The sequence below is a fragment of the Parasteatoda tepidariorum genome, chromosome 2, assembly GCF_982258835.1.
Source record: "Parasteatoda tepidariorum strain Cologne lab strain chromosome 2, Ptep-v5.0, whole genome shotgun sequence".
Classification (NCBI taxonomy): Eukaryota; Metazoa; Arthropoda; class Arachnida; order Araneae; family Theridiidae; genus Parasteatoda; species Parasteatoda tepidariorum.
Genome location: NC_141756.1, coordinates 58,981,767 through 59,008,966, shown reverse-complemented (window position 1 = coordinate 59,008,966; position 27,200 = coordinate 58,981,767). Strand labels below are relative to the sequence as shown.

General features: G+C 29.4%; 1 protein-coding gene across 1 annotated transcript in view; it reads left to right on the top strand.

Annotated features, from left to right (window-relative positions):
* Positions 1-2,247: 2,247 nt before the first annotated feature.
* Positions 2,248-27,200, top strand: part of LOC107446310 (sodium-dependent nutrient amino acid transporter 1) — a 45,883-nt gene continuing 20,930 nt past the window's right edge. The window contains exons 1-6 of the mRNA XM_016060923.4: positions 2,248-2,901; positions 7,616-7,711; positions 12,806-12,962; positions 20,797-20,928; positions 25,591-25,739; positions 26,144-26,190. Coding sequence (XP_015916409.2) covers positions 2,899-2,901; positions 7,616-7,711; positions 12,806-12,962; positions 20,797-20,928; positions 25,591-25,739; positions 26,144-26,190 — 584 coding nt within the window. The 5' untranslated portion in view covers positions 2,248-2,898. The remainder of the gene's footprint in view (positions 2,902-7,615; positions 7,712-12,805; positions 12,963-20,796; positions 20,929-25,590; positions 25,740-26,143; positions 26,191-27,200) is intronic.

Genomic DNA, 27,200 nt, shown 5'->3' with positions numbered 1-27,200 from the left:
ATAAATACAAATATATTTGTCTCAGACATATCCTCCTCTATCTGTAAAAAACGCTATAACTATTTCCAAAACTCAGTTTTCTTAACTTTACTAATAACACTAGTTCAAAAAACTTGATTGAATGATTTAATGATTTTATGATTTCTGATTTAATGATTTAATGATTTTTGATTTAATGATTTTTGATTTAATGATTTTTGATTTAATGATTTTTGATTTAATGATTTTTGATTTAATGAATTTATGATTTTTGATTTAATGATTTTATGATTTTTGATTTAATGATTTTCAATTTTATGATTTAATGATTGAAAATACTGTATTTTCAAATATTTCGTTTGGTTTTAAACTTTAGTGATTCGGATGAATAGCTTTGTGTGTATTTTGTCTGTGTAATTATATTTTCTTTTAATAACGTAGAATATATTGAACAATCATCAATCTACATTTAATAATCTAGGGGGAAGAAAAGCAAAAGAGATCTGCGCAAAAAAAAAATTTATTATCTTAAATAACTTTTTATCTAATGATCATATTTTCACTTTATCAAACTCTTTATGGCTCTACGGCCTAGCCGTAAATATCGTCAGTGTAAATTAATTTGCACTGATGATGATCTTAGTTAGAAAATCAGACTCAAAACTTACATTCCCTGAAAAAGTATGACTTTTTTCCTACGAATTTGGATTATTAGCCCTTTAAACGTGGGGAGTAGTTGTCTTCTGGAAAATGTGGTCCCAATAGTTAATGTAGGAAAGCAGTTGAAAATTTGACGTTGATTTTACTTTTAATGTATTTACTATTAAATTAATGGTGCCAATTATTTAAATAGTATATTTATGTAACCAGAACTAATAAAGGGAATCAAACAAAATTTTCCACGCAATATAAAACTTGTTTATTCAGAAATAGTTCATTGAAAAAATATTTTTTATGATTATTTTTTATTTTTTATTATTTAATTGACTAATAGTTGTCTTTTTCTTGCGTAGTAAGATATGCAAATTTTTTACACCAACTTAATCTACTCATTTCTAAGTGAAAAAATATAAAATTAGAAAGTCAGTAGTTGTTGAGAAATAAAAGTTTAAAATACCACTAAGAGTGATGTGAACATTAAGACACCCGAACTTTCAACACATCTCCTGTCTGAACATTCAGAATTATATTTTCAAGATTGCGATTGCACCCCTCTTCGTGCATTGAGTATTAAAATCCAAATCCGTTGAGATGAAATAGATATGCTTATTCAGAGAAAGTACGTTTTTAAATCTTAAGATATCGCCAAGATCTCAGATGAAGAACTTAAGATTCTGTTAAGATATGGTAACGTAAGATATCGCCAGCACAAATTAATTTGCATATTTACGGTAAGGCCCTTGAATCGTTAGGACGGAATCTTAGTACGAAAAAATGAGACCATTTGAACAAAAGTTATGAAATGTGTCTGCTTAATTTTGCTTACTGTACATAAATTTAAAACGACTAACTCGTACGAAGATTGAATCTTAATTGATAGATAGATCTTAAGATTGAATATGAATAAATCTAAAACGACTAACAAACTCGTACTAAGATTGAATCTTAGTGCGAGAAAATGAGACCATTTGATCAAGAGTTATGAAAGGTGCCTGCTTTTTTACTTACTGTACATAAGTCTAAAACGACCAACTCGTACGAAGATTGAATCTTAATTGATAGATAGATCTTAAGATCGAATCTGATTAAATCTAAAACGACTAAACTCGTACTATGATTGAATCTTAGTACCAAAAATGAGACCATTGGATCAAAAGTTAAGAAAGGTGTCTGCTTTTTTTTCGCTTACTGTACATAAATCTAATACGACTAACTTGTACGAAGATTGAATCTTAATTGATAGATAGATCTTAAGATTGAATCTGAATAAATCTAAAAGGACTCGCACTAAGATTGAATCTTAGTACGAAAAAATGAGACCATCTGATTAAACGTTATGATAGGTGTCTGTTTTTTTTTTGCTTACGGTACACAAATCTAAAAAGACTAACTTGTACGAAGATTGAATCTTAATTGATAGATAGATCTTAAGATTGAATCTGAATAAATCTAAAAGGACTCGCACTAAGATTGAATCTTAGTACGAAAAAATGAGACAATTTGATCAAAAGTAATGAAAAGTGTCTGCTTTTTTTGCTTACTGCACATAAATCTAAAACGACTAAAGTTAAATCGGTGTTCCGGTTGAAATACTTTCAATCCTACAACAGAATTACATAATCAAATTGTCAAATCTCGTGCCCCGTTTTTGACACCCTGATGCCTTCATAATAAGAGGAGCTATTTTCACTTTCAACTAAACATGACTTGATTTCGAAATGCTGTAACGTCTTTCAATAGTTTTTTTTTATAGCTAGATATTAACTTTTATGCGACATTCTTCTCGTTTCTTCCTTCTTATTTCTTCTTCATTCGACTCTTCATTTCACCTGTTCGTCGCGCTACGGATAAAACCTCTTTTAAGGGCAACCCTTAGGCCTCGTGGTGATGCCGGTTTTCAACTCCATTTTTTTCGATTTCTTCTTCGGTTAAATCACTGACCCATCTAATGATGTTATATTAACAAACAGTTACGAAAAGAAATAAAAAAAAGAACGTGTATGCATCATCTCCAACAGGTTTTTTGGAAGAGAGCCAATTTCACAAGGCAAGGTGTGCGTTGTGTATCTTGATGCTTTTGCATTGGCACTCTCTCTGTCAAATAAGAATGTGAAAAATCATTCTCTCAACTTTCATTACTAGTTGTGTTCTACACATTCTGTAATTGCTTTTTATTTATCTCTAATGACCCTGGATTTAGGCTATTGTTTTCGAATGATGATTAATTGAAGAGATTCTGATGAGTCAAATAGCAGAGCCATGGTAAGTCAAATTTTTGACAATTTAATAATTTTTTTCAATAATTTGTTTTGAAATTATAAGATTGTAACAAGATCAAAAGATTAAAAGAATATGGGATAAATATTGTAAGTAAATTACGTAATTTAGTTATACAACTTTTTCTAGTTGCATTGCTGAATTATGTAATTTCTTTTCGTTCATCTCTAATGACTAGTTATTGTTCTTGGCAGATGACTAGTTGAAGTTTAGTTTTTGAAAAGGATCTGATGATATCAGTATAGTCATGATAAGTCAAATTTTTGTCAATTCAATATTTTTTTCCAATAATTTGTTTCGATACTATGAGATTGTTACATGATCAGTGCATAGAGATAATTAAGATAAATAAAAGAATATGGGATAAATATTGTAACTAAATTACATAATTTAGTTATACAACTTTTTCTAGTTGTATTGCTGAATTATGTAATTGCTTTTCGTTCATCTCTAATGACTAGTTATTGTTCTTGGCAGATGACTAGTTGAAGTTTTTGAAAAGAATCTGATGATATCAGTATAGTCATGATAAGTCCAATTTTTGACAATTCAATATTGTTTTTTCAATAATTTGTTTCGAAGTTATAAGATTGTTACAAGATCAGTACATAGAGATAACTAAGATCAAAATACTATGGGATAAATGTTGTAACTAAATTACATAATTTAGTTATACAACTTTTTCTAGTTGTATTGCTGAATTATGTAATTTCTGTTCGTTCATCTCTAATGACTAGTTATTGTTTTCGGTTGATGACTAGTTGAAGTTTGGCTTTTGACGAGGATCTGATGATGTCAGTATAGTCATGATAAGTCTAAACTTTGACAATGTAATTACTTTTTTTTAATAATTTGTTTTGAAATTACGAGGTTCTTATGAGATCAGTGCACACAGAAAGATGAATAATAGAATGCGGGATGTATCAAGCAACTTTTTAATAACATTACCTCTAGATTAATACTAAAATTAGAATACTAAATTATATAAATTAGTAATTAAATTATGTAATTTTTTAATTAATCTTAGTTGATTTCGGATTCATGCTATAGTTTTTTAAAGACGCTTAGTTAAAGTTTCGTTTTCAAAAAGGATCTGGAGATTTACACTGTAAAATATTTCAGATTAAATTACTATAATAAGTAGCGGCTCTCAGGTACTTTTTACAGTGAGGGTACTTTTCACCGTAAAATTGATTTTTATCGGAACATGATAGAAAACAAAAAAATCTGATACATCGTAATCTTTATAGTAATCATTATAGTATCACTCTAATTTTATAACTCTAATCGCTGAATCACTCTGATTTAATTAATATTACTGTAAAAATTATGGTATAATAATTTAGGTTGCAAGTAAATTTTACCGATGATGTTTTCAAAGTACTTTATACCGTAATTTGATTCGAAATTTTTTACAGTGTAGGTATAGTCTTACTGAGTTTAAACTATAGCAATTTAAAATTAATTTTATAATTCATTTCTAGTTTAGTTTTTAAATTGCGATATTCTTACTCGATAAGATTAAAGAAGAACAGAATAGTGATATATAATGAATGCAATTATTTGTTATGTGATGAATAAAGCATTGAAAAGGACAGTGTAAACAGAATTATTGAAACAGTGCATATTATGCACTATTTCAAAAATTTTTCTTTTGTCTATTATCACACTCTTTTCAGTTTTAAATTCTTTTTTTAATTTGTATTATTATTGAGGATGTATCTTTGACAAGTTTATCCTAGACGAAGAAATTTTAAGAAATTCATGAAACGCTGTTGTATCGAAATAGGGCAAATAGGATGCTGATACAATTTTTAATTGTATTGATTTCTATTAGCAATTTATTTAAATAATCTCAACTTTTTACTCACTTTATTTTCTTGAAATCTCTTAAAAGTTTTGCATTATAAAAACGAATTCTGTAGTCTGTTTTGCAAACCATTTAATATTCTATGAAAAATCTCATTTTGGATCTTTATATTATCAGAATTAATAACAAAAAGACGTTTAAATACTTTTTCTATTTATTTTACATCAAAACATTCTAATCATCGAAATGCTCTATGAAATTTAGAAACTTTTTGGTGTTCCCCTAGAGCCAGGAACACGGTAAACTTTATCATATTCTGGTTGTTTTAACAATTTTTTTCCCAGTGTACATATTACATATACATTCTTTAGATGTTATTAACAGCTTCTCAACAGATATATTCTATGCCTCTAAATGTTTTGCTCCATTCTCTTGTTTTTACTATTCTTTATTTTTCTCAATGAAAATTATTTCAGCGCACTTTATGACCCGTGATACTAATCGATACAATTTAGTTCAAGGTAAAACAAACTCTTAGATTGAGGTTTTCTAACCACCATTTGTCGCTTCTTCTGTTTGTAAACACCTGATTGCTCATTCGACAGGATTGTAGTGTAGAACCTAATGATGCGCCAAGCTGGCTGAGAGAAAAAAAAGAAAGAAATAATACTCGAAACGAGCAACAACCTGTGTCTTACAAACCTGATATTATGCAAGAGAACAGAAGAAAGAAAACTCATTAACATATTTCGACAAAGATTCCTCTGTTTCGAGAAATCTATGTTTATTGAAGTTCTGAGAATGAAAATAAGCGTTTCATAATCTTTTTTCTGTAAAGGATTAATATTTTGTTTTCGTTAATAGTGAAGCCTTTCTATAACGATTTTTTTTAGGTGTTTTTACTTTTTAGTAAGTTTGTTATGTTGTAATATTAAAAGTTGAGACAGCAGTGCCTATTTGTGGTTTTACGATTTTCTAATTTAAACACACGAGTTTTTAATAAAAAAATATATCCTTTTCTGAAGAATAATTATATATATATATATATATATATATATATATATATATATATATATATATATATATATATATATATATATATATATATATATATATATATATATATATATATATATATATATATATATATATATATATATACATATATATATATACATATATATATATATATATATATATATATATATATATATATATATATATATATATATATATATATATATATATATATATATATATATATATATATATATATATATATATATATATATATATATATATATATATATATATATATATATATATATATATATATATATATATATATATATATATAATGATTATAAATATTAACTTTTAAAGGATGTTTATACATAGAGAAAAAAATTCTGTTAAAATTACCGTTCAGTATAGTAAAGGCATTTCTAGTAAAAAAAACCCATAACCTACGACATTTATTAACCATTCATTTGAAAATTTGTTGTAATGTACCAGAAATTCGGATTCCCAAAATTATAGTTCTTATAACCAAACTTTTTGTAAAAAGTACAAAACTAAAAAGTAAATTTAACGAAATAAATGATTTTTTTGGTCATGCTCTCAGATATTATGATAAAATCATCAAATTTTACTACATTAACCAAATTTTATCACATGTTATAAGACCATATTTTAACGTTAATTTCTCCAAAATTATTACCAAAGCGCTTCGGTAAAAATTGAAGAGCTTTTTGGTGTTCCTTTAGAGCCAGAAACACGGTAAATTTTTTCATATTCTAATAGTTTTAATAGTCCTTTTTTTTCTTTCTCGGAATGATTTTAAACTAACTTCAAGCATTTTATGTTCCTTGCGGTTAATAAATTTTTCCTTTTAAAACAGTGAAATATTACATAATAATATATGCCAGATAGTTTGACTTAAAGTGATTTCCTGATTCCCAGAACGTCAAGACATGAACAAAGGTAAGCAACTGTGAGAAAAGGAGAATAAAATTCTCATTTTTTCATGAATGAGAACTTTAAAAAAATTATGTAATTACAAATATTTCAATTTGTTACATTTCTAAATGCAAAAGTTGTTGATATAAAATATATTTGCATTCAAAAATTGATTTTTTTAAAAAAAAATCAATTTATACACTTGCGATCATTTTATTCTATTAGATATCAAAACGCAAAATTTAATGATAAAAACAGATTTGTTGGGGATATTTTCAAACTAAAGTACCCTTTACGGTAAGTCTTTTACTTAATCGCAACTATTGTTTAAATATTATGATATGGTTAAAAATATTTTCTTTGAACTCACAAGGAAAACTGCACTAAGAAAAAAAAAAGTATGGTCAAAACTACCAGAATATGGTGAAATTTGCCGTGTTTATAGCTCTATTGGGACAGCAACATAGGTAGGTAATTTTTACCAAAGCTCTTTAGTAATGCTTTATGGCAAAATTAACAATTAAATATGGTTTATAGTATGGGATAAAATTTTGTAAATGTGGTTAAATTTGGTATTTTACCAGATTTGGCACAAAAACATTAAGTTAGATTTAATTTTCTTTTCAGTTTATTACTCTTCACTAAATGTTTGGTAATGAAAGCTATAATTTTGAAAACTGGAAATTCCAATAAACCATCACCATATGAAAAAAAAATTCTCAAATAAGTGGTTTAAACACTGTATATTTTGGTCTCAGATTATAATATATAGTTTCATTAAATATTGTTAATATTGTTTTTCCTCCCTGTAATAATCATTATCACACAGCATTGTAATTTTATTACAATTGTTTTCTCCGTGTACGCATTTTAATTTTTGAATGAAAAATTTAGTGACTTCCTATGATTGATTAATTTGTTTCTTTTTAGGCATTTACATTAGGTTTTAGTTCAAGTTCATACAATTTAGAAAAGAAACGAAACAGTCGTGATAGCTTTGCTGTTCCTCGGATATCGGTTACTCAGGTATGCTATTGTATGTTAACTACTATTTTAAGTAATATTAATATAAGTAGTATTTAATAACTGAAATAAACTGAAGAAACTGAAATGAAGCTTAAGAGCTTGAATTGTATGCACAAAATTGAAGTTAAGATAAAATGTTTGCATTTCTTTTGCTAAACAAATTAATATATCAATAGCTTCAGAAGAAATATTTATAAAAGTGGTCTTATTATAATAAAAAGAAATATTTGAAAAAAATCTATAAAAAATGCCGATATTTGACACAGTAATTTGAACCGAAATTTTTTATAGTATATTTGAAATTTTTCTTATTCTAATGAAAAGGGGTATTTTTTGTATTTTTTTATTTTTTCAATTGTAGTTGCAGTTGTAGTTCATTTACGTCGCACTAGAACTGCACAATGGGCTATCGGCGACGGTGTGGGAAACATCCCTGAGGATGATCCGAAGACATGCCATCACAATTTTGATCCTCTGCTGAGGGGATGGCACCCCCCATTTAAGTAGCCCAACGACCTGCAGTTTAACGAGGACCAATACCGTACACCCTTGGCCCCTACGTGGACTGATCCAAGTGGTCACCCACCCGCCCACTGACCGAAGCCAGTGATGCTTGACTTCGCTGATCTTCTGGGAACCGTGTCTTAACGATCAGTCCACTGCGGGACTTTATTTTTTCAAAGAAATTGAATTATATAATTATATTAAGGTGACAAGGGACTTTCAAAGAAGCAAAAATTTGTCAAAAAATCGATATTTTACATTTTATATTTTTGAAATTTAGGCATTTAACTGAACATTTTAAAAAAAAAATTTCTGGAATAAGAGCAAAATTGATGAAGTTATGGCCATTTCAGTTTTGACCACGCCCCTTTTTTTTACCTTTTTTTGTCTGCAGGTAACTGTTAAAATTAGTTTAGTTTAAAATTAATTTAAAATTAGATGAATATTTTGTTAATTTTTTAAAAAAAAATTAAAGTATGTAATTATTAAACTAGTTCATTAGACAATATTTATAGGTATTTATATTAAAAACAAGAAATATTTGTCAGATGTAAAATTTGCAATGAAAAAGTACTAAAAGTCATTTTTCTCAAAATGTCTTTTTTGAGAAATTTACAATTTTCAAACTGTTCCAGCGTAATGAATTTTCATTCCATTGACCTGAGAATTTAATGCTATATATTTATGAATATTATATTTTGTTGGAAAAGTTTTTTGAATTAAGTGAATAGTATATTTTTTATACATGATATTTTATAGAGGTATCATGATATTTTCTTAAAAATGTAGGTTTTTTACTGTTTTTTTAATGTTATTTGTTTCTATAATAAAAAATAAAAAAAGTACTTCCAACAATTTTTTCAATATTATCTAATATGAAATATTTTAAAAGAATTTTGTCATTTTGACAACATTTCAGACGCGAGGAGTAATTTAAAAAAACATAAAAAATTGAAAAATTTAAATTTTTTAATTTCTTAAATTTTGAAATATTTTTTTGAAATTTTGTATAAAAGTTGTTTTTAGCAATATAAATGTATCCTGAAAATTTCAAGCAAATCCCTTTATAATTTCAAAAAAAAAATTTGAAAGCCCCTTGTCGCCTAAATCATTGATTTTCAATAAGATAATGAAATATTGAGCAAATGAAATTAAAAGATCTTTAGGGAAAATTTAAGATCCTTAGGCACAATAAAATCCTTAGGGAGATTCAGTTATATCTCCAAAGCAAAGTTTCTTTACCTCAATTTGTTTTTTTGTAATGTTAAATGTCGTATTTTTCAATTAAAAAAATTCAATATAGTGGGGTTTTTTTTTGCTTTTGGCCAGGTTTTCATTTAATGTAATGAAAATAATGTAATGATAAAGAAATAATGTAATATAAAGAAATAATGTAATGATAATGCAATATAAAATGTATATTTCCATGCATGTTTTTTTAAAATACTTTTCAGGCTGAAGGAACTCCAAAATGTTTTTGTTTTTGATTATTAAAGAAGTTTTTAGCCGAAATATTTCAATATTTTTTACAAGTAAAATTTTCAGTGTTCCCCGATCTTAATCAAAACAAAAAACAACCTCTTGAATTTTTTTATGTTTTAAAGTATGGAATTTAACATCGTGAGAAAAAAAACTGAGATCAACAAACATTGTTTTTGAGTTTTAAAAAGTCTTGAAGTTTATTTGACTAAAACAACTATTTATTCTTTTTTACTAACAAAAAACACCCACAATTGAAATAAAAAGATCACAAAAAATTGAAATCGAAAAACTTTGTTTTAGTGCTGTTAAAAAAAATTCTTGAATTATTTTGGTTATAAGCCACTTTATATTTTTTTAATGACATCGATTAGATTGTTGGATTATTTTATAATAAAGAAAAAAACACGAAATATTTTGAGGAAAAAATTGAGATCAAGATACACTTTGTTTTTAGGCCGTAAAATATCTAGAAAATCTAGTGCTAGGAAAATTAAGATTTCTTTTAGCTTTTGATGAATTTATTGAAACATATGAAATAGAGCACAAAACAGTTACATAGAAATAAACTAATACAAATAATAATTATTAAAAATGCAATTAAAAAAAAGAAAACGTTTACTGGTGTGCGGACGTGGACTCAGCCTAACAGTTCAGTGGCTGGAAACAGACTGCCAATACTCTCGCCAGATGGCGCTTAGCCAGCTGTTTCGTTTAAAGCTGCTATCGTGGCAAAATGAACGGTAATTAGATCTGTTATAGTTATAGATATTTTTCTACATACGAGCGACCATGAGCCACGATGGCTCTGGGGATAGAGCGCTTGCCTTCCAATGAGGTGAACCGGGTCCGAATCCCCAGCGATGGCTGGTCAAAACAAAAACAAATCCGCATCCTGCTTGCACCGACCACAGTGTTGACGTGAAATATCCTCAGTGGTAGACGGATCATGAGTTAGAGTCCCTTTGCCGTCAGGCTAACCGTGGGAGGTTCTCGTGGTTTTCCTCTCCGTGCAACATAAATGTGGGCTAGTTCCATCAAAAAGTCCTCCATGTAGGCAAATTTCTCCCAATACTTGATCCAGGAGTTCCCTTGTCTTCTGGATTGGAATCAAAATTAAAAGGCTACGGCGCTGAACATTAATAGTCGTAAACCCAAAAAATTGGATCGGCTGTTCAACGACGGTTATAAAATAAAATAAAATAAAGTAAAATAAAATAAAATAAAATAAAATAAAATAAAATAAAATAAAATAAAATAAAATAAAATAAAATACGAGCTACCATTTGTAGTTATGCCATTTTTTAAAAATTGAGTCAAATTTCAAAGTGGTGCCTCTCATCGTAGTTTTGGTCCAAAAATTGAGAAAAAAATTATTTTAGCTATTTTTCACAAAGAACTTTTCTACAATATATTTCAATGACAATCTATGCAATCGCCCATTGGCCGATTTCACTTGGAAACTAGGTACAATGGAACAAAAAAGAATACCAGGTTGAGGAGAAAGCGCGAAGGCGGTTACTTATGTAGACAAACAACGTAGGCTAGTTATTGAACATTTAATACTTCTGCTCTTTATTTTCTATACTGTTTCGTCTGAGATTTGATAATGTCTTTATCTTAATAAAAAGAAATATTCTGCGATTCTTAAATGGACATATTTTTTGACATTAACTTTTAACAAAGCTTCTAAAAATATATATTAGTCAGATTTTGCTTTGGGTTACGGGTTGCCAGCTACCAGTGGCGTACGCAGAATTTTTTCAAGGGGGGTGTTTATAATTTTCTGAAACTACTAAAAGAAATTCGAGTCTGTAATAAAGCACTATTATTTCCCTAATTTAGACAGCTAGACAATTTTGACTTTTTATTTAGACAACATTGTTTAGTTAAATTTTAATTTGATTTTTTAAGTTTAGGAACATAATGTAATATCTTCTGAAAAATGTCCAATGTCAAATGGGTGGGAAGTAACACTATGAGGACCACTTTCACATTCAACAGATTTTGTTATGCTAGAAACGTTTTCTTCAACGGAAGTATCACATTTCTGTACAACAGAAAAACTTACATTGGTACTAGATGCTGTCACCTCACTAATTTCAGGTCGTGATTTTTTCTCAAAATAAATAAAAATTGTTAAATTCTTGCGTTTTGACATCCTAAAGATCCAAGAACAGCAAATATATATATATATCTATACATATATTGGCACAGAAATATCCGCTATGCTAGGATCTCAAAGTTTCGAGCTGGAATGAATAACTTCAACGAGCACAGTGTCTCCAATGGTATTGTTACTGATTTTTTCACTAGTCGAAATAGTGGCGACGACGGGTTCGGCGATTGAATGAACTTTTTGTTAAGACAAAACAAAACAGATTTAGCGACAGACTCCGAAAGACAAGCGGCAGAGATAACTCTTAGTCTGACTAACCAACTCCACTGTACCCCGTTCCCCCTTTTATATAATTTTTCACAAATTCTCGAATTTTTCACAATTCTCCAAAATTCTCGAATTGTCTCTAAGACGACAGAATGTCTGGGATTTCAGAATCATCGCGTAAAGACCTCGCGAATGACAGCTAGTCTCGAAAACTATACTGGCAGGACAGAAAGGAACCAGTCATTAACAGTATCACGTAAATTTGGTTTCAAAAGTACAATCCTATTATAGTAAATGTTTTTTCAGTATTCTGAGAAATACCGTGAGGAAAAAAAAGTAGGCATAAGGCAAATAAAAATATATAGTCTTAAAAAATAATAGCACTCATAATTTCTACTAAAATTTTTATTTTTGCCATTTTATCTGAGCTCAAGGGGGGTGTTTAAACCTCTAAACCACTCCTTTGCTTACGCCGGTGCCAGCTACTATATTTTAGAATCATAGCGCATGCGCAAAACTTTCTAACCAATCATATATCACTAAGGGTTGGAAAATAAGGTTAGCGTTATGTTAAACGTAAGACAAACGCTATGCTAAATTTATTTATTTTGATTATTACGTTGTGTTTCTCGACATTTTTCTAGATTTTACAGAATTTTATAATTTTTAAATCAAATACAAATTATAAAGAATTCAGTTCTATTTTTTTAAAATCTGTTATTTAGGTAGTGAATGGGGTCAAAATTCCACCTGAAGAGGAAGAGGTCAGCGAAAGAGGAACATGGTCCAAAAGCATTCAAAGTTTGTTTCTTTGTTTATCCATGTCTGTTGGCCTTGGAAACATATGGCGGTTTCCTAATGTAGCCTATAATAACGGAGGAGGTAAGATGAAATAATTTGAAATAGCTAAATATATTCTAATATTTTGTCAGTAAGTTTCATATTGTATATTATTAGTATTGCAATAGTTTAGGTCATTAGTTCAGTTCATATTATATAGTATTACAATAGTTTAGGTCATTTTTAAGTGAGTTACAGCATATATCAAGGCAATAAGTTTAAGTTCCTCCACTTTGTAGTAATAATAAGTTTGATGATGATATTTACAATATTTCTGTTTCCGAATCTACCAAAACTCCTTTTATAATCATTTACGGCAACATTTGGCCTTTTATTACATACAAACTAAAAGTCAAAATAAAGGCCAATGCATGTTAGGGATATAGGAAAACATTCGTTTAATTTTGTGGAATACAATATTAAATGTGAGTCATTCGGCGCTTCGTGGCACAGTCCCGATACGCAGCTCTCCACCTTCGCCGGTGGAGAGCTGCGGATCGAGAGTTCGATTCTGGAACAATCAGTTTAATAGTCCCTGAGAAACCGAATTTTAAATATACAGCTTCTTTAATTCGATATCTTAGGAACTATTTGACCTATTCTGCTGAAATTCTGCATATTTCAATTTGAAATTGCATTCTTTAAAATGATGGGGAATATTGTATAACTTACAATTCAAATTTCGCTTTCAAACTTCGTTTCAAAACTAGTTCAAAATTTGATTTTTCGGTTATTATTAAATAAAATAACAATAAGAAATAAATATTTACTAACAGTTATATTTTGCTTAGAAATTATCTTTGGATAAACGAATTTTATAGCTGTATTCAAAAATTTTTCAATTTATTTAAGTTTTCAAGATGTGGCAAAATATGTAAAAGATAAAAATAAAACTGTGGGATCCAAACTTTAAACCACTCTCCTGATAAAACTATGGGGATCACATATCCCAGATTGCGGCTACCTCCTATATTTTAGGGGTCAGAAATCCGAATCCCTTGAAAAATTGGTATGTTTATTCGGAGAAGGTACGTTTTTGTGTCTGATTTTGCAACTTAAAATATCGTTTGCCTTAATTAATTCCCTTCAACCTTTAAGCTTGAGTCCTAGAACATGAAGATCCGATCATTAGATCAAAAGTTATTCAGTGTGGTCCGTTTTTTATTTTGCGCACTGTACACGAATAAGTAGTTATTAAGCTAAACTAACTTATAAATCGTTATTAAATAAACATGAATTCAAGTACTGAGGATACATTTTTGAAGCGCAATTCTTTTGATAAGTTAACAATTATAAGAATTGTTTTCACCGGTGTTCCGTATTAAGATATTTTAAATAATTAAATGCAACAATGCTCAAAACTATTTAGTTTGAAAGTTGTACGTTTGCGCTTAGACAAGGAAATTTCAAAAGATCTAGGTTAGATTGCCATGCCAGCCAACACAAAAAAATAGCAAACATGTTGCAAATCTGTTAAGGGGTTTGCATATTTGTATAATGAACGTATAAGCATAGTTTTAAGAATTTAACTTCCATTAAAATCTGATTTTTAATTCTAACTGACTTAGACTGTCTTGTTTTGACGACATATTATACTTGAGGTTATTTATAACTCAAATAATATAAATCTTAAAATTAATTCTAAGACAGGAAGTAATGGAAACTGAATGATGATTAGAAATTATTTGATATTCGTATGGTTTATTGCAAAAGTTAAGTTTGTAGGTACACCGACGAAGTAAATGCAAACATGAGCGTTTACATTAATCTAAACCTATTTCGAAACATAAGGACTAAAGCAAATATTATATGTTTGATATTAACTGAACACAAATAAATCACGTTTTGACTTGTATTAAACGCATCACGAATGTTTGAACCTTAAATTAAATAAATGAAACAGCAAAAACAAAGTTGTTGAATAACATCCGGTGAATATAAATCTAAAATCCTTTAATTCAGGAAATAGAAATTGTCCCGATATTATTTTTTTTAAAGTTAAAGCAGTTTTGAATCTAAAATATGCATTGTATCGTGTAAATTACACCATGTAACAAACAACGCCTGCACGTTTCAATTAAATTCAATTCCGGGAAATTTTTTTTTTGATTTGTTGCATAGGATTTTTTAACGGACCCTGGATATTTACTCGTCCATGAATTTAAATCTGCAGTTGATTTTTCTCTGCAATCAACAGTTTTTTTAATTGACACTTTTAGTCCATTTTTTTGTCATAATGTACAAAGTTTAAAAACGTTATATATGAGCAATTCTAATTCTAATAAATGCCAATTAGGTGGCCAAAAAAAAGTTTTTATTTTGGTGGGGGGAGCACACTATTTCTACATGAATTTTCTTCTTTTTTACACCCTAAAAAGGCAAGAGAAAAATAGTGAACATGAAATTTATTCTTTGTGACATACTTTAAATGTGACATACTCTTTCTGACATACTCAGATAAATCTGAGCCATTTATTCAGATAAAACGATTTTTACATAAATATAATACACTGCTGGACAATTGCTAAGGACGGATAACACTATCATCCATAGCAACCACAAAATGAAGGGAAGCAAAATGTGGAAAATTAGAATAAGTGCGGGATATAGTAAGAAGGGGTATGCGTATGTAAATTTTTTTGTCCACGTTTGTTCATCACGTGATAGCGCTGATAAGAGCTTTAAAGGTTTTGACGCGTTGTGGAGAGTTGTTGTTTCAAGTCAAATTTTTACAGGAAAGATTTAGTTGACGAACTTGAAATTTTCGGCATGTCTTCCCGATATTACTTAGATGATTTTAAGCGTGGCCGAATTATTGGAAAGATCGAAGAAGGGCGAAAAATAAGAGACTTTGCCAGGGAGTTCGACATCGCTGACGGCGTTGTTTAACGGCTGTGGAAATCTTTTAAAACTACTGGAATGTGTAGTAAGCGGCAAGGGGGAGGTCGTGTTAGACGTAAGACGCCTGCTGAAGACAGATACATCGTCCTATCAGTAAAAAGGAACAGGCGCACCACAGCTCAGCAGGTGGCAAATCAGTTTCTTGCTACCACAGGAAAGCAGATCTCCCGAAAAACTGTTGCCAGACGTTTGAGGGGAGGAGGACTATACACCAGCAGACCTGTTGTGTGCGTCCCATTGACCAGACAGCACCGTACTGCACGTTTGCAATGGTGTCGTGAGCATCACAATTGGACTGAACAAGACTGGGCATGCGTACTCTTCTCAGATGAGAGTAGGTTCAGTCTGTCATCGGATTGTAGACGCCAACTGATCTGGCGCGAGAGTGGTACTGGTTATCGTCCAGATAATATTCAGGAAAAGGACCGATATCCGACATGCAGTGTCATGGTGTGGGCCAGCATCATGATCAATGGCCGCACGCGCCTACATGGGGTTGCGAATGGGACTATGACGGGCCAACGATACTTTGATGAAGTTCTACTTCCTCATGTTCGTCTTTTCCGTGGTGCTGTCGGTGATAAATTTGTTTTTATGGGCCACAACGCAACACGTGATCGAACACTCGCTGTTCAGAATTGTTTAGACAGTGAGGGTATTCAACGCCTCATATGGCCATCACGTTCTCTAGATCTAAAACACATTGAAAATGTTTGAGATGCTTTGGGGAGGCAATTTGCTGGTTGAAACTATCCTCCGACAAACAAGAACACCCTCATCCGTGCACTGACAGAGGAATGGGATAAATTGCCTCAACAGCTGCTGGATAATGTTGTGCAAAGTATGATACGACCTGTAGAATGTTGCATCACACTCCACGGTGGACATATCCCGTACTGACACCTTTCTTCAAGTTGCCTGCTGACATTTAAATGCATTGTTCCATTATTCCGTACGCAGCATCAAATGAACATTTTTTTTCTTTCAGATGTTTCATAGCTTTTGTACTTTCCAGAACAATGAATGTTCTTTATTCTAATGTCTGAACAGTGTGGCAACTATAATTTATCCTACTAGGTCTCATGTCTCGCTTAATGTTATGCTACATTGCAATTTGTGATCCGTCCTTAGCAATTGTCCAGCAGTGTATTATTATAATGTCTCTCTAGAATGTATTAATAGAGATTTCATACTATAAGATTATATTTTAGTATAAAAAACAAAAACTAAAAAATTTAATCAAAGTTCGTAAATTGAAAAAATCGGGAAAAATTTAAAATTGGTATTTTGTCATTTAAAGTATGTCACGAAGAAAAAATTTCATGTTCAATGTTTTTTCTTGCTTTTTTAGGGTGTAAGAAAGAAGAAAATTCATTTAGAAATAGCGTGCCCCCCCAAAAAAATTAATTTTTGTTTGGCCGCCTAATTTGCGTTTATTTGTCGAATTGCTCATATGTGTAATTCTACAAATAAATGCCAATTTTTATACTAAAATATAATCTTATAGTATGAAATCCCTATAAATACATTTTAGAGAGACATTATAATGATATTATATTTATGTAAAAATCGTTTTATCTGAATAAATGGGTCAGATTTATCTGAGTATGTCACATTTAAAGTATGTCACAAAGAAAAAATTTCATGTTCACGATTTTTTCATGCTTTTTTAGGGTGTAAAAAAGAAGAAAATTCATGTAGAAGTAGTGTGCCCCCCCCCAAATTTTTTTTGGCCGCCTAATTGGCGTTTATTTGTAGAATTGCTCTTATAACGTTGAACAGCATAAATACAGCGTCAAAAATGTAGAGTAGTTAGGGCACATCATCAGGATTAAAACTGCACAGTAACCCTTTACCGGAAATGTCACCCTACGCCGATAAGGGTGCTTCCCTATAATGAACTGTATCTTCTTATATTTCTAAACAGGTCATAAAAGGATAGCTACCCAGCCGTGCATGTTGACAGTTCCGGGTATGATTTTCTAACAGTTTTGATCCTCATGATGAAAGAAAAAATAGAAAAATAAAGAAGAGATTTTTAAAAACTACTTTTTAAAAGGGTCCTAAGGGGGAAAAATAGTTATGATTATATCAGATTAAAAATGGAAAAAAAAAGTTTGGTTGCATCGCTTTTGAGAGCCGTGAGAATAATCTGAAGTAAAATCAACAACTTGTGTGACTCACGACTGAAATATTTTTCGAAGAAACTGAACTAGGACTTCTAAAAGATGAATTGATGCACAAGACAATTTACTATTTCAAAAACGTTTCACAAAAATACTATTATAATATGTTTTTTTTTTTAAATTCAAACAATAAATACACAATTGTAAACTCAAGCTAAAAGAAGAGTGCATATGTTATGGATAACTTCATTTTTTTAAAAAGAAATTAAACTTATACTCTAGGATATTGAATACACAAAATATTTATTTTATGATGAAAACATTTGGCAAAAATCTGATCCTTGACTTTTCTTATCTTTGAGCGATATGTTTAAGAAATATAAATATTTTAATGCAGTTTAAACTGCAGGTAGTTTGACTACTACATTTTAATGTAGTATGCTAAAAAAATGGACCACCTTAAATAACTTTTGATTTAATGATTGAATCTTCATATTCTTTCCTCATATTGAATCTTCATATACCAAATCTTAATTGTACGAAGGGGTGGCTTCAAACATGCTAGTTAATTAGTGCAGATGATATTTTCAGTTCCGAAATCAGACTCAAAAATGCACAAAAATCAGACACAATTTTTTTCCCGACGTATTCGGATTTCTGACTCCCAAAATATAGCTGGTAGCCGTAATCTGGGACATAGGTCCCAATAGTTTGGTCAGGAGAGCGATCCAAAGTTTGGACCCCTTAATTCTAATTTTACTTTTAATGTATTTCGCTATATCTCGTGAATTTTTTATGCGAATCGATACATTTTTACCCACAATAGTAAAATTTGCTTGCCCAAAGATTCCACGCAACAAAAAAGTTTTAGTGCATATTTTTAATTTTTAATTATTTTATTTAATAGTAGTCGAAGGAATTTTGAATTGTAAGGTATAAAATTTTTTATGTAATTTTAAATTATGTAATTTTACATGACAAAATATAAAATTTGAGCAAAATTGACTGAATAAATCGTATTTTAAATGTAAGACGTTTTTAAAATTAGATTTCTTAGGAATCGCTCAACCAATTTCGCTCGAATTTCGTCTTTTGTCATGTAAAATTACATACTTTAAAAGGATGAAAAAAATTTTATACTTTACAATTAAAAAATTTTTTGGATAATTATTAAAAATCAACAACAATTATTTACTAAAAATTATAGTTTGCTTGGAATTCTTTTTGGATAAGCGAATTTTATATTTGTGTGCAAAAATTCGTAAGTTGTTGCATAAGAAGTTCTTCAGATATGGGGAAATATGCGAAAAATAAAATTAACATTTAGGTGTCTAAGCTTAGGACTGCTATTTTGCAAACTGTTGTGACCGTATTTTCCAGATTGCGAGTCCCTGCTATATTTTGAGGGTCAGAAATCCAAATCCGTCTAAAAAAAGTATGTTTAGCGATGAGAAAGTATGTTTTTGTGCCTGATTTCAAAATTAATATTTTGAAATATCACCTGCACTAATTAATTAGCATATTTGAGGTCTACCCCTAGAACTATTAAGATTGAGTTCTGGAACTTGAAGATTCGATCATTATATCAAAAGCCATTCGTCGTTGATTTTTTTTTGCGCACTGTACTTAAAACAAATAAATTGTGTGAATCAGAGTTTAATGATGTTAAAAAGTAATTGAATGTAGATAGAATTGTTTTACAAAATCTATCTATTTAGATTAAGTTTAAAAGTATGAAATTTAGCTATACGTATTTGTAAGTCACGTATTTTTGAAAATGAAATAAACGTTAAGATTATAAAGATGCAAATTACGTAATATTAGGAAAAGTTTCATTTAATAATTATAAGGGGAAGTTTGGAGTTTAAGGTATTGAGTTTTAGTGGCACAGCATACAAAGATGAAATTAAGAAATTTTAAAACCATAATTAAACCTACCTAACTCCTTTTAAATGTTGAAAGTCTTATCTCCATGAAATTAATATTAATGAAATATTAGATTAACCCATGAATTTAAAATTATGTGGATACAAATATATACAATATCTACACGAAACAAAAGTTCTGGTAAAATTACCGTAGTGTGTTGTAAGGGTATTTCTGCTAAGAACAACACCATAATTTTTGTTAATAAAACTAAAAAATTGTTAATAAAACTAAAAAATTGTTAATAAAACTAAAATATACGATTATTTAAACTATTCATTTAGTGATTTTTCCGTTCATATGGTAACGGTTTACCAGAAATGTTGTTCTTATTACCACACATTTCGTAAAAAATACAAACTGAAAATTAAACTTAATAAAATAAATGGTTGTTATGTCATGCTCTAAGGCATCCGGATAAAATTACTAAATTTTACCGTATTTACCAAATTTTATACTTATCAAAACGCAAATTTTCTAAAAATATTTTGCTACATAATAAAAATATAAAAAATTCTAAATAATTATGATTAATATTATTTTCTAAACTAAACTAGAATATATTATAATAGAATATATAGGAAGAAAAACTAAAATATATTTGTTCATGTTCGCACAATAAATCGTTACTTAAAAGTGTTTTCAGACAGCCAGGAGTCATAATAATAGTCTCAGATCATATGCAAACAAACTTGTGTAGTTCAAAATATGATGATTTCTAATGTACTGTGTAAAGGAAATACGTTTTTATTTTGTTGCCAGTGATTTTACTTACAAACAAGCCTTTCTTGAGTAGCTTTTGCATCTAACGAGCTAGTAAAGAAATACTTCATGAATTTCTGATACTGTTAATAAATCTATATTTTGTTAAAATGCATCACTCTCTGTATTTTTGTGTATAATATTTTTCACTGTTACTATAGGAGCATTCCTGATTCCATATTTGCTACTATTATTTATCATTGGTCGGCCATTGTATTACTTAGAGCTTATTCTTGGACAATTTTCAAGTCAAGGACCGATAAAAGTTTGGAGAATCGTACCAGCATTGAAAGGTAAACTTTTAAAAAAAACCCACTTATTTTTTCTATTTTTTGAAAAAAATTCTGATTAAATAACTGTCACGTATGGTAATTACATTTCTAGTAAAACAAACCCTTAATTCTAGTTATAATAAACTAAAAGATATGGTATTCAAACCATTCTTTTAGTAATATTTCTGTGTATATGGTAACAGTTTAAGGAAAATTCCGGTTTTTAAAATTATAGTTTTAGTTACGACGCAATTAATCGAAAATATACAGAACTCAAAAGTACATTTAACGGAATAAGTTTTTATGCTTTGTTCTAAGGTATCAAAGTCCCACAGTGGACTGATCCTTAAGACACGGTTCCCAGTAGAACACCGAAGTCAAGCATCACTGGATGCGGTCGGCGTGCGGATGGGTGAGCACTTGGATAAATCTGCGAAGGGATCGAAGGTGTACGGTATTGGTCATCGTTAAATTGTTCTATCGTAAAGTGCCCGACTTCGAGCGCTAGTTATCGGGCTATAGAAGCGGGGGTGCCATCCCCTCTGCAGAGGGTCAAAATTGTGATGGCATGTCTTCGGATCATCCTAAGGGATGTTTCCCAAACCGTCGCCAATGGTCCATTATGCAGCTCCAGTGCGACGTAAATAAACTACAACAACATCTAAGTTATCAAGATAAAATGACTAGATTTTGCAGCTTCACCAAATTTTATTACACATTATAAAACGCATTATATTTTATTACGCATTATATTTTATTGCTAATTTTATTCCACTCTGTAAAAAAATTCTGAATCAAATTCGGTATGGAGTACCGGCACTGTGATGCCACAATTGGCATTACATATTTATTTTCTATCCTTTTTAAAATATCTTTCATTACTTAAGCTTTTTTTTATTAATAGAATTACATTTAAAATAAATAAAAGACTTAATCTTTTAAAGCGAACACGAACATAAAATATTTATTCTTCTCTTTTAGATCAATGTAACGGATACTTTTTATTTCATCACTATGCAGACTTATTAATTCACTGTCGGCTCTAATCGAAAACAAAAATCTATTTATAACTTTTTATTCTAAATTTCTATCTGTTAAATGTTTCGGTTGCATGGTTGTAATAATTCTCATAAATTTGTTGGTGACTCGTGATCGCCAAGGTGTTCTTTTAAAATCAATATTGATATGCTAGTTGGCTTTGTTTTGGCTATGATATATTATGATAAATCGCCAATTTTGGATCTCCTACCCATACTTTCTATGTCCGTTGGGAATAATTATATTCACTTTTAATTTCAAATTTGTGGAGACTGGGAGTGCCCTTAGGGGCCTCCCCAGTCTCAATTTCTAACGGTCAAAAATGATATTCTGGCTATATGATCTTTCAATAGGAGGGTATTCTGATTTCATCTCTTTAAGGGGTTTCTATTTTGGATGAAGAAATGGTCATTCTCTATCACCTATTATGCTTAATAAAGTAAATTTTCATTTTAACGAGTTATATATTGTTTCCTGCACATTATCCATTTTTAGTATTTTCATAATCAAAAATGTATTTTGTACGGCTAAGTAAAAATCCACTACACGAATATTGGCGGCTAATGACGGAGAACCAAACCTCCGCCATAGGCACTTTGGATGCATCAGCCGTAAAAATTTTTTAACCGTAATTTCTACAGTAATACTTGTTTAATTAGAGTTATTCAATGATTTTGCTGTAGTTATTATTGTAAACTTTACGGTATATCAGATTTTTTGTTTCGCAACATGTGCCACATGTGCCGGTGAAATTTTGTGGTAAGATGTACCGGCACTTAATTTCATCCGTAATTTCTTAGAGAGTAAATTTAGAGAAATCTGTACTCCTTTAGCTTCGACCATACTTTTTATCGAAGTAACATCTAAAAAGATATATTTTTTTAATAAAAATATACTTAGCCCACTCAAATTCACACTCAATACCTTTTTACCATCAAATTTTTAGGTAACAAAATTGTTTAATTATTTCATTTTGAGAATAGGCATTATTTAAAACTTTCAATGAATCACATATTTGTGGAAGCATATCAGTCAAATATAGAAATATTGATTTATGAACATTGATGTATATATATTTTCTACTGATGTCTAGCTTTTATTAAAACTGAAATGTATATCCTACCGAAACATTAGAAGCAATGATTAATATGAAAAGCTTTGTTTACGCAATCGCAGAATCAGTTCGTCTCTGATTCCAATAATAAATCCAAATTTAACTACTAGAAAGAGAAAGAACACCCCTAAAAATTTAAAACAATTTTAATATGTTATGGTGTAAAATAATGATTCGTCATAAAATTTATGTGTAGAGTAAAATGTTTAAATTGCATGAATACCTATTATTTAATGATGAAATAATTATTCCATTCAAAGCAAAATGTATTAAAATATGCCAATTGAAGCAAAAGAAATTACGTGTGGTTAATTCAAAATTTTCTCAAAAATAATTTTTTTTTCTGGTATGTTGGTAAAACTGATTAATATGTGGACTTTTAATTCCGCCCTAGTAATTGTACAAATAATATAGCTATAAAAATAAAAATATCTAATAATTCTCTTACAATTCAGTCTATTGTCCATGTAACCTTTAGTTTGCTATATTTTTTATGATAACTTATCAGTTATATTTTTTTTTGGTGTGATTCAGAAACTAATCACTATTCCACCATTTCCCATGTAAAGAAAAAGAACCCTGCACTCATGAAAAAAACAACAACAATTAAACAACTACAACTATAATTCATTGTACTGTGAATGCACAACTATAAATCATTTCACAGCATATTACAACGTTCACAACATTAAAACAATCACAGTGAATTAAAAAACAAACAAAAAAAAAATAGAAAAAAAAACGGAACTTCTGTTATTAACACTTTTGATCTATTGATCGGATCTTCACATTCTAGGACTCAGTTTTAATGGTTTGAGGTGGTGACCTCAGAGGGTATTGTAAGTTAGTTTAGTAACTTAATAATAGTTTGACAAACAAATAGTTTGGTCTGGAGAGTGGTCGAAAGTTTAGACTCCTTAACATTAATTTTGCTTTTTTACGTACTTCACCTTATTTCGAGAAATTTTAAATCGAATTGAAAAATTTTTGCACACAATTATTAAATTTTTTTATCCAAATATTATTCGATGCAAAAAATAACTTTCAGTAAAGCTTTATTATTTTTTGCATCATTTATTTAATAATAGTCGAATTAATTTTGATTCATAAAGTAAATTAAGCAATGTAATCTTAAAAAAAAAAATCATATTTTTGCTTAGTTGTAATTCACAATAAATATTAGCCGCTGAAAGTTTTTCTTACGTGAAGAAATCTTTTCACTTTTTGCACCTCACAATTGTTAACATCTTCAAACACAGAGCGCGATTTGTGATGTTATAACTAGCAAATACGCGACTGTATATTGCTTTTCCTGGGAGTGATTAAAGCTTATTGAATAACAATTTAATTGATGCAGCAACTGTTGCGCTTTGCTCATTATTGCTAGCATCACACTAGAAAGCCCTTGTATTTTTACCCGTAAATTGCATAAAATTATCATAATGTTTTGAGGAGGTGTCACAGAAGTGTGGTGACAAATTCTGAAAAGCGAAGTTGGGCACACCATAAGAATTATAAGGCGAAAAATGACAGGAACTATAAGAAAAAAATGATAAATACAGCAAAGAGAAAAATAGTAGATGATGAAGTAGCACTACGAAGTACTGCTCGGTGCATAGTAGCACTTTAGCATTACTGTAATAGCATGCACAGCACCACCTGCGAAACTGTAATGACTATTCCTGTCAGTGGCTGCTATACAATTCTTAATCCTTATGATGTATTCTATCTCCTTCGTAAGTTTGTCGTACTATTTTTTAGATGCCCTGTGTAAGTCCTTAAATGTGCCAAGACTTAAAAGCAGACATATTCAAAATGTACCATTTAGAAATACACCAACGGTTGCATGGCAATGAAAAATTTGAAATCATATTTTATTCTTTTTCTAATTGCTATAGTTTACGTATTCTGCCTTTATTGTGAAAATTTTAGAGTAAATCATTAACCAAAACCTATTAGATTATTCCAATAATTAACATATTTTAGCTAGCCAATTTCTCCATCTTTCATAGCTCTTATATTTCCGTACGTTATAATCCTAACGTCATATGTAATGGAAACAAGTCAGATTATTACTTATAAGATTATATTAGGATTATTATAGAGCCGTAATAATTATTATATGACTGTAAGATAGGTTCGTATAAATAGTGTATATAAATATAGTGCCGTATAACTAGGTTCGAACCTCACTCTGAGAATATTGGGATTAAATATTCCATTCCGTTTTAAGAAGAGATAAGAATGTGTTGGTTGGAACAGGCATTTACTGTTAAAGTGTAATGCTAAGGCAATTTTTACAGTTACATTTATTTTTGTATATTTATGTTATTTTGTTATTTATTTGAGGATTGTTTGTACTTGTAACATTGTAAATTTTTAATGTATTAACTTTTTCCTTAAAGCAAGCTTCAGTTATCTCTGAAGTCTTCTGCAAAGTTTTTCTGTGTGAAAATGCTTTAAAATATTTTTTACTATCTCTATCATAACCCTGATATTCCCTTAATTGATTGCTATTTTTCATTTTTCAGGAATTGGATATGCACAGATAATATCTGCGTCATACGTTGCGATATTTTATAATTACTTAATGGCGTTAAGTGTATTTTACATCTTTTCATCAATGCAAAGCTGCCTACCATGGACTGCATGCAACATCTTAAACGAGTCAATGTCGCTAGTAAGTGTTTCTAGTAAAATGGCACAAGGTGTAAACTAAATGGCTCATTATAAATAGACAGTCCATTGAAAATGTATGAATCGCTTAGGCTAACCTATATTTTGATTAATAAAAAAGGTTTTAATTATAGATTTTAATGTTTATAAAAAAGTTTTAATAGCATAAAATAAGAAAAAATTTGTCTTTTAAGTTTCTTGAAGAAATACCATGAAATATCTTTGACATTTTTCCAGTTCCCAATTTCATGAATTTTTGTTGCAGTTGCACAAATTTTGTTTAAATAGTTTGCATTTATAATGTTCTAAAGATGCAAAAGATATAATTTACTCGATTTTATATGTTATATTCGATGAAAAGAAATATTTCTTTTTAGGAGTTATTAAAAGATTTATTTTCTAATTTAGAATGTGTCTCTTTCTGATGACATGGCTATGTCTGAATATTTTTGGCGGTAAGTTATAGATATTTTTCCGAATTTTAAATGTGTTTATTAAATATTTTTTAAGGAAGTTGGAATTTTAAAATCTTCTTATATACTGTTAGAAGGGATCATAGGTATCATAACTTCGTAAATATTATAGTATTTTATGCGATATCTTATGATAAAGCTAATTTGAATCATGTAATTTAATTAAATCTGTGAAACTTAAACATAATGTTTTAATTAAATTTTGAAATTAATTTGTCATAATTTATTTCACTTTTAATTAATGCATATGTCATTACTTTAAAATAAAAATGGATGAAATACAAGAAAATTCTAAATTTTTGAATCTTTCAAAATTGCTATTAAATCGGGCTCTAGTTGAGATGAGGAAAAATTGACCATTTAAAAAAAAACATTTTTTGGAGAAAGCAATTTTTTCAAAAATATGAATTTTTCATTGAGTTTATAGAAATGTGTTATAGGTTTCCCGTAATAGTTAAACCTCCATAAAGAAAAGGAAAAAATGTTGAGACAAAATACCTTTGTTGTTTGGACTAATGGGGTCTCTATGAACAGGTTTGAGTGCAATATGCCAAAATCTCTTGAATGCATTCGTAAAAAGGTGTTAACTAATTAAAATATCAAACTTTTAAAAACCATAACTCTATATTTTATCAGATAAAAGGAGGGACGGTAAAACTGATGGCATTGTACAATTGCCTTAAAATAATTTAGCACTTTTTTCTTTTTTTCTTTATATAATGTGTCAAATTTTAAAAATATTTGTGCAATATTTATCCTTTTAACATTTTATAGATTTGGCACCTTTTACACATGCGAAATACTAATTATTTTTATAAAAAGAATTACTATAATTGAATAGCTCCGATACTAGTGAGGTGCTCATGCTCTAACACAATAGTTTAAGATGGATGTTTGAGACACAGTCTATTTAACAGCATGGGTACCTTTCCATTAAACAGGCTGTAAAATCAAGACATTTTACAGATTTCAGACATCCAAAAAAATGCAAA